General features: G+C 23.2%; 4 protein-coding genes across 4 annotated transcripts in view, besides 13 other annotated features; 2 read left to right on the top strand and 2 right to left on the bottom strand.

Moving 5' to 3' along the window:
- The window catches only part of EDI_301750 (uncharacterized protein), a gene marked incomplete at both ends in the record, with an annotated part of 1,631 nt that extends 1,055 nt beyond the window's left edge, over positions 1-576 (bottom strand). Inside the window, one exon of the mRNA XM_001733298.1 lies at positions 1-576. This exon is cut by the window's left edge and continues 110 nt beyond it. Coding sequence (XP_001733350.1) covers positions 1-576 — 576 coding nt within the window.
- Positions 573-680: a microsatellite.
- A 55-nt stretch (positions 681-735) lies between these two features.
- EDI_301740 (Luminal-binding protein precursor, putative) lies at positions 736-3,271 on the bottom strand (the record flags this gene model as incomplete). The annotated part of the gene is made up of 2 exons (XM_001736650.1): positions 736-2,778; positions 2,969-3,271. The coding sequence occupies 2 exons, from the start codon at positions 3,269-3,271 to the stop codon at positions 736-738; spliced, it is 2,346 nt and encodes a 781-aa protein (XP_001736702.1).
- A 77-nt stretch (positions 3,272-3,348) lies between these two features.
- Positions 3,349-3,703, top strand: EDI_301730 (40S ribosomal protein S27; the record flags this gene model as incomplete). Its single annotated transcript, XM_001736649.1, has 2 exons — positions 3,349-3,351; positions 3,452-3,703. The coding sequence occupies 2 exons, from the start codon at positions 3,349-3,351 to the stop codon at positions 3,701-3,703; spliced, it is 255 nt and encodes an 84-aa protein (XP_001736701.1).
- A 131-nt stretch (positions 3,704-3,834) lies between these two features.
- Positions 3,835-3,873: a sequence feature (AT_rich).
- A 30-nt stretch (positions 3,874-3,903) lies between these two features.
- On the top strand, positions 3,904-4,627 carry EDI_301720 (uncharacterized protein; the record flags this gene model as incomplete). Its single annotated transcript, XM_001736648.1, has 3 exons — positions 3,904-4,050; positions 4,098-4,155; positions 4,206-4,627. The coding sequence occupies 3 exons, from the start codon at positions 3,904-3,906 to the stop codon at positions 4,625-4,627; spliced, it is 627 nt and encodes a 208-aa protein (XP_001736700.1).
- Positions 4,628-5,053: 426 nt separating this feature from the next.
- Positions 5,054-5,230: a microsatellite.
- A 722-nt stretch (positions 5,231-5,952) lies between these two features.
- Positions 5,953-6,004: a sequence feature (AT_rich).
- A 128-nt stretch (positions 6,005-6,132) lies between these two features.
- Positions 6,133-6,416: a sequence feature (AT_rich).
- A 209-nt stretch (positions 6,417-6,625) lies between these two features.
- Positions 6,626-6,662: a sequence feature (AT_rich).
- Positions 6,663-6,718: 56 nt separating this feature from the next.
- Positions 6,719-6,882: a microsatellite.
- Positions 6,768-6,936: a microsatellite.
- Positions 6,937-7,081: 145 nt separating this feature from the next.
- Positions 7,082-7,200: a sequence feature (AT_rich).
- Positions 7,201-7,451: 251 nt separating this feature from the next.
- Positions 7,452-7,510: a microsatellite.
- Positions 7,511-7,671: 161 nt separating this feature from the next.
- Positions 7,672-7,762: a microsatellite.
- Position 7,763: 1 nt separating this feature from the next.
- Positions 7,764-7,812: a sequence feature (AT_rich).
- Positions 7,813-7,823: 11 nt separating this feature from the next.
- Positions 7,824-8,494: a repeat region.

Genomic DNA, 8,494 nt, shown 5'->3' with positions numbered 1-8,494 from the left:
CCTTGAATTTAGTAATTTTTGTCTTTTCTCTTCATTTTTTAATATATCCTTTAACTCTTTATCTGATAAAACATTTGGAGAATATTCGTCCATTGCAACTAATGAAATATCTCGTTTTTCTTCACTTAAATTCTTTGACCTCCAAGACATTCTTCTGTTCTTATATAATTGTTCCTTCCTTTTAGGAACCGTAACCACTAAATTTGATGAAACTTTCATAGAGGTTACTAGTGTTGAACTTTGCCCTATAATTTGTGAACTACCACGAGATAGTTGAGGTTGTTGTATACGAATAGCGTCTTCTTTTTTTCTTTCTAAGTCAAGACTTTTTCTGTACATACTACTTCTTGATACTCTTTCTTTGGCTTTAGATGGGAGTTGGTTATTAACTTCTTTTTCTTTCTTTTTATGTACCTTGCTCATTTCTTTCATTCCTACTTGTTTTTCTTCTTTTATTTCATCAATTTTCATTATCACAGTTTGTGAACTCTTCTCATTTTCCATACCTTCTTTTTTCTTTTCACGGAAGCTCGGTCTCCTTCCTCTGAAACTGAATCTGTTAGGCTTTTCACTCATTTCTTCTTTGTTTTTAAGTTTGTTTTTAAGATGTTTTTTCTTTTTTTTAATATTTGTTTTTAAAATTGTTATTTAGATTTTGTTTTTTTATAATTTAACTTTTAATAAACAATTAGTTCATTTTAAAAATAGACATACTAAGAATTTTTTATGAATTATTTAAAGTTCTGTCTTTGGTTTAGTGGTTTCATTTTTATCATTGCCTTGTGTTTTTGGTTCAGTACTATTTTCTAAATTAGTGATAGGATCTTCTTCAGTCATATTTATTACAGTCTCGTTGAGTTGGTTGTCGTTAATTTTTTCATTTAATTCAGGATGAAGGAATTCAGTAATAGATTTAATAACTTCTACTCTTTTAGTTAATTCGTCTACTTTAATATCATCAATAGTATTAAATTCTAAAAACTCTTGTTGTTCATTTAATTCCTTTAAAAATTCTTCTTTCTTTTCATTTTCAAGACTTTCATTTTCATTGATTTCTTTTTTTAATGAATACAGAGTTGATTCAAAGTTATTAATCATTTCGCCAATTTGTTTAAATGATTCATCAACATCATCAAACCATTTTAATATTTCTTTTGATCGTTGATAATTTCTACTCATAAAACTAATTAATGGATGATATAGTATAACAAAATTAAATCTAGTTGTTTCATTCTTAGCACATTCAAAAATATTTTCTTCCCATTCAACTTTTGGTGTTATTTTTGTTTTCTTTGTTTTGTTTTGATTTTCTGTTTCATTGTTATTAATCTCTTCTTTAATTTCAATACTTTCTTCGTTTATTTGTTCTTTACCATTTTCAATAACTTCTTCTTCAATTTTAATTTCTTCTGTAATACTTTCATTTTCTGTTTTTGGTATGTTTTCTGTTGAATTAATTTCTGTTTCATTTACTTCTTCTGTAACATTAATAATTTTATATTTCTTTTCAGTACAATTAGTCCATGCTGTATATTTCATTTCACTTTTAGAAATATCAACTAATCCATACGAATTTAATTTAAATGTTAAACTAATGTCTACTCCTTTTTCATTTAATGTTTGATTTAAATTAAATTGATTTCCAATACCTACCATATATGCAACTTTATCTTTACTTCCCATCATTGAATATGAAATTGTAAAATTAAAATCTTTAGTATTATTAACTTTATTAAATGAAACGGTTCTTATTGAATCCATTGTCCATTTATGACTAAATAATTTAAATTCTTTATCAAGATATGGTGAATTAATATACCAATCAATTGGAACAAAATCTTTAATTTTATATTGTTTTTTCATTCTTCCAAGTCCTTGCATTAATGCATAATATGCTGCTCCAAATGCACCACCTTCTTGTGCATCTACATTTCTATTAATTTTTTCTTCTCCAAAATATTCTGTAATAGTTTTTAATACCATTGGAACTCTCATTCCTCCTCCAAGTAATTGTACCATTTTAATATCTTCTTTTTTAATTCCGATAAAGTCTATTGCTTCTTTAAGAATATTATCTAATCTCTTTCTTACTTCTTCACTTGCTTCTTCAAATTCTTTTAATGTAATTGGTGTTGACCAATCAATTCCTCCTGGTAAAATAATTTTAACATTAGTTTCTTTATTTACACTTAAAACAATTTTTGCTTTTTCTGATTGTTGTAATATTTGTCTATATAATCCTCCTTTTTCATCAGAATCTTCTACTTGATTTTGAACTCTTTTGAAAACAATATCAGCAATTACCTTATCAAAATTATGTCCTCCAAAATATGGTGATGTATAATATCCTAATGCTTTGACTGTTCCTGTTGTGTTTGACTCTGAACTAAAATTAAATACTCCAATATCTACTGATGTAGCTCCAATATCAATAAATAATACATTTGTTGGTGTTTCAAATAAATCCCTATTAACAGCTAATGAACTAGCAAATGCCATTGGTGAGTTAACTAATGCAATTGGTTGAAGTTTTGCTAATTTAGCTGCATGAACTAATGCATATCTCTCAATTGGTGTACTTGATGGTGAAATAGTTAATACTCCATCAGTTACAGTTGTTTGGTATTGTGTTTTAACATGTTTTAATTGTCTTTGAATTATCATACCAGTAATTTCTTCTGCTGATAATGTAATATTATCTACTTGATATACTGGAGGACTAGACATTCGAGTGTTATTTTGAGGAACAATTTCTGATGGAATGAAAGATTGAAGATACTATTATAGTTATTTTATGATTTACTATTTCTTGATTAAAAAATATCTCTATTGTTAAAAAGTGATAACATATAAGTATTTTAATCATAAAAATAAATCAGAACCTTTGTTTTGATAAAAATCAGAACACATAGATTATTTAATATGATTGAGATATCATAACTAATCAAATGAATAAATAAAAACAAACTTCTAGAAAAGGGTCATTGAATGATTTCCCAATTAATTTATTTGAATACATAAAAATTCTTTTTGGTGAACTAAATGCTAATTTTTGAGCTTTTGTACCAAAAACTCTTCTATTGTTTAAGTCAAGACCAACTAGTGTAGGATCTTTTCTCTTAGATTCTTCATTTTCAACAATATCTACTTTCTTTGGTCCAATAAAAGCAGTTTTTGTAAATTGTGTTCCTACATCCATTCCAACAATAGCAGCAAAAGAGACTGCAAGAAGAGAAAGAAATACAAGTATTAACTTAATATTGTGTGTCATTAAAAACTAAAAAAATTAAGTTCAAAGAAAAAAATAAAAACCCTTGAAGAACTTACAAATGTTATTCAGCTTGCCACATGGTTTGTTTGCCTCTTTTTTATAAAGTAAGTAAATAAAATAGATTATTACTTAACTATCACTCAGTTTAAAGACAATAATAAGAATACTTACAATTAATAGCCATTAATCGAAGTTGACTTGTTGAACCCAACTGCTGCTTCTGAGGCTAAAGCTCACAAGATGAAGAGATTAGTCCCAACTCCAAACAGTTACTTCCTTGAAATTAAATGTCCAAAATGTGGAGCTACTACTACTACTTTCTCTCATGCTCACAGACAAATTGTCTGTCAAAAATGTGGACAACCACTTGGACAACCAACTGGTGGAAAGTTGAAACTCACCCAACAATGCAAGTTCAGAATTAAGAAATAAGTGATAGCTTGTGTGGTGTATTCTAGTGAGAATTTAAACAAATTGGTTTTAACATTTTGATGAAGTGATATTATTAAAAAGGGTTTTCAATAACAAAAAAGAATAAAAATAATGTTTTAGGTTAAAAACACAATAATAAATATTGTTTTATAAATTTTTGTTTTAAAAAAGATGTTGAAATGAACTGAATATCAAATAGAATGACTAGTTCTGAAGAAACATTTGCTACTATCGTTGATTGTATGGGACCTATTTATTTACAATACGCAACATGGATGAAAATGAAAAAATTAGATAAAGAAATTAGTTCAATGGAAAAATCCTTAAATCGTCAAAATTTAGAAGTTGTTTGTAGATATTCCTTCATTTAGACAAAGGTACTTAATCAAAATAGTTATTGGAAAATGAAGTATATAGAGCATGTTTAGATCAAAATGATTTACTTGAAAAAGGTTTGTTAAAGTTCGTATTTGTTAGAGTTAATAAATTATTTATTATCTAGTTAATAACATAAGTTCTAAGAATCCAAAGGGATATAAAGATGAAGACAAAAAAAATAAAGAAGTAAAAGAAACAAAAAGGGCTAATGCTAAGATTGTTGTTGATGATGCCAATGAAAAATTAATTGTGGAAATTAATGAAAATACTAAACTACCATTATTCCTTGGAAGAGAAGGAAAAGAGTTTAAAGAAGAAGGAACATTTATCAATTTAAGACCATTCACTGATTCAAAAACGGTTTCACATCTGCACGCCCAAATTGATTATGACCCTAAACAACGGGTTTATCAATTATTATCAATTGGTAGAAATGGAACACATATTGATGGGATTGCACATGTTAGAGAACAAGGAGAGTGTTCTCTTATTGATCGTGCTATGATTCAAATTGGTGGTTTTAGAATGAAGTTCGTGTACTGTTAAAATCCATTTGGTTTAATGTTATTTGTTATTGTTAAATTCCATCATTTGGTTTCTTCTCCAATTTTCTTCTTTATTATTTCTTAGTATTTTTTACATCAAAATTTGTTAGGTATTATTAATCGTAACATAATAACTTATAAACATAACATCTATTTAATAAGAAAAGTTGTTACATAATGAGAAATGATATCTAATCTGTTTTCCATGCGAATTAGAGAGAAAAATAAAATGAAGCAATTATAAAAGATAAATGAACTTTCAAACAAAACTTTCAACTTTTTGTTCGGTGAGAATATACTTTCATTCACTCTCTTGAGAAAACTCTTCTTTAGCTCTTCTGTACTTTCTAGAAAATTATTTATATCATTAAATCTTTCTTTTTCTGATATTAAACACTTTACTATATCTTCTAATGTTTCTATTCTAATTTTATTACTTCTATATTTGTTTTATTACTTTTACTTATTAAAATCTTTCATTAATTTATATTAATATCATTTTAAATTTATTTCTATTTATGTATTTTTCATTATTGATTTTTATTCATAAAAGTATTTATAATATTTTATTTTATTTATGTAATTAGTAATTATTTTCTTGTTTTGTTCTTTTAAATTATTTCTTGTTGTTGTAATTTCGTAATTATCATTAATTATTCTTAATATTTCTATTCCATATATTTTAACTTTGTTTATTTGTTGTTATTTTTGATTGATAACAAAGATTATTATCAATTAGATAAGAAAGATAGAAATATCTTTTATATTTAATAATTCAAGTGTTTTATCAACATGAGTTCTTAATTACTATTTTATATTTAATAATTGTATGAGTTCAGGATACCATGAATCTGAGTATTAATGAATATAAATAATCATTTAATTTTAAGTACTTGATACATCAATTAATGGTGAATTTTTAACAAAATATTAAGAATTAATCATTTATTTAGTCATCATCTATTATTATATATTCATTTTGAATTAATTAACATGTATACATTCTGTATTCTTTAAATTTAAAGAACTAAAATTCATTTCATTATTTTAATAGTATTAAAAAGAATACTTTGTTTATAATTTCAATTATATGTTTTACTGTTCTTTTATCATGAAATTCAATATTAATAACAATATATATATTTCTATCTTATCTTCTTCATCAGTAATTGTTATTCTATCATATAGTTATAATTTGATGCAAAAATAAGTCTACAAGATGTTTTATATTTCTCTATAACATATTTCTCTTGATTTATATTAAAATAAAACTTTCACAAAATTGTTGAATCTGATAATTATCAACAAAATTGAAAAATAAGTACCAAATTTTATATTTTAGTTTTTTATTTCATAAATAATTTATGAAATAATTAATCTCTTCAATCATTATCTTATTGTTACATTATATTATCAATAAGAATATTATATTCATTGTTTCTCTCAGTTCTGTTGAGCTTTTAAGATTAAAAATAAAACTATTCATCAAACTTCTTCTCTATGAACATATTAATCAATAAACTATTTATTTTATTGTTTTTAATATGAATAATTTATTCTTTCAATTAATAAACAACTATAATGTTAGATAATATGTTAATTATCTAATAAATTAAATCATTTTTCAATATCATTTATTTTGTTCCCATTATTTAAACTATTTGTAGATTAAAATTATTTGAATATATGTTAGTTTAAGATAATTCTTTAATTAAAAATAGAATATTGAAAGAGATAATTTATATATAATTCATATTTTTTCAAATAAAAATAATATTTAAATATAATTTCTGATTGTATTGATAAAGATTATTGTACTAACAATAATATTTTGTTTTAATATTATCATAAATTCAGAAAAAGAATTTTTAAAATTTGAAAGAAACTCAAAATGAACATAATTATTCAATTTATGATTTAATTCTATCATTTATGATAATACATTATCTTATTATTAACAAAACATATGACTAAAAAAATTCAATAAAAAGATGATAACAAATAAATATCAATACAAATAATTTATTATTTAATATGAAACAATAAACATTTGTTGTTAATAATTGTTTATTTTCAAAATCTAATAATTAGATATTCACTTTATTATATTATTAATTAATTAGATAATTAATAAATTCATCTTTATTCTATTTAATTTGATTGATTATTTTATTCTTTTTAATACTTTTTATCTTATTCTTCTTTTTTATTTCTTTATTTTCTTAAATATATTTTTATTCATTTTCATTATTTATTAAATTCCATATCTTATCAATACTCTTTTATATTTAACACTATATTTATTTTATTAATTCATAACACTCTCTTTTTATATATCAATTATTTCTTTTATTATTATTCTTCTGAAAACTATAATAAATAACATCTTATTCCTTCATTTAACTTCATAACAAATCTAAATATTAATACCATTAATATACTTTCTTATTCTTTCAATTAAATAAGTTTAATATATTCGTATTTAATAAATAAAACTATGATAAAAAAAAAAGAATTAAAAAATCTAGCACATTAATAAAAATAATTATGATTATTAATAACTATATTTTAATAGAGGTTGAAATGAAAAATCGTTTAATACGAATGAGAGAAAAAATAAGATAAGAACATATCAATTTATAAAATCCAAATAGAACTAAATAAATCTTTCTTTATAAAAAGACATAACAATGAACCACAATACTTTTATGACTGTTTGTATCATTTCATGGTGTGACGAATAAGAGCATCATTTTATCTTTTAAGTAAACCAAAAGAATAATCCATAAACAAAATAACATTGATTATTCATAAAATACTACACAAAAACAAAACAACTAATAAAACAAAAAAATAAAAGAGAATAAAATAAAACAGACCAAAAGAGGATAACCTAAAAATTTAACACAAAGTAACGTTCAGAGAAATAAAGAATGGGGTGTGGTGCAAGAATAGCTAAAAGAGGAAAAAAGACAATCCAAAAATTATTCAATAAGAAAGTGAAAAACACTCATATTTTAATAATAAAAAACTTAGTATATCTTTAATAATTAAATTTAAAAATAAAAATTAATAAATAATAAATAGAAAATTAATTTATAATAAAAAATAATAAAAATAAATAAAATAATAAATACAAATTAATTTATTGTAAATTAAAAAATTTATTATTGTTTTTTTAAAATAGAAAGAAGGATAGATCCTTTTATCAATGCAGAATATACAACAAATTTTGTTGCCATGGCTATTGAGTAATACCATAGGGTCTTGTAAAGAAAATCAAACAAGACACAGGTATTCAAGTTCAAAGAAAAGAAAGGACTTCAATAGCAATAAAATGCATAATAATTATGATAAAAGAAATAACAGAAAAAAAGGGTTTAGGAAAAGAAGAACACAAAGAAAAACAAATAAAAAACAAGGCAAGTATAATGGTAATAAACATTATACAAATAAGAAACCTAAATGGTTGACAACAAAAGAAATTCAAAAGAAAATTAAAAGAATAACAAGAAAATGGGAAAAAGGAGAATACGAAGAATTACTTAAAAAGTACGAAGGTAAAGAAAAGAAATGGTATAATATTCTCCAAGAAGTATATTCAATAAGAAAGAAGAAAACACTAGAGAAAATCAAAGAAGAATTCAAAGATAAAACAAAAGATTGGACAAGTGAAGATATTAAAACAATTGAAGAAGGAATCAAAAACAAAAATCCAATTAAAGAAATGAATGATAGATGTAAAGCTGCAAGAATAATAAATGAAAAAGAAAATAAAGAGAAAACACAAGACAAAGAAGAGAAAATGGAAGAAGAAGGCAACAAAGAAGAAATTAACACACTACAAAATAAAATAAAGAATAGAAGA

The sequence above is a fragment of the Entamoeba dispar genome, genomic scaffold, assembly GCF_000209125.1.
Source record: "Entamoeba dispar SAW760 scf_1105229460009 genomic scaffold, whole genome shotgun sequence".
NCBI classification, from domain to species: Eukaryota; Evosea; order Mastigamoebida; family Endamoebidae; genus Entamoeba; species Entamoeba dispar.
This window is presented reverse-complemented; position numbering and strand designations above follow the sequence as displayed.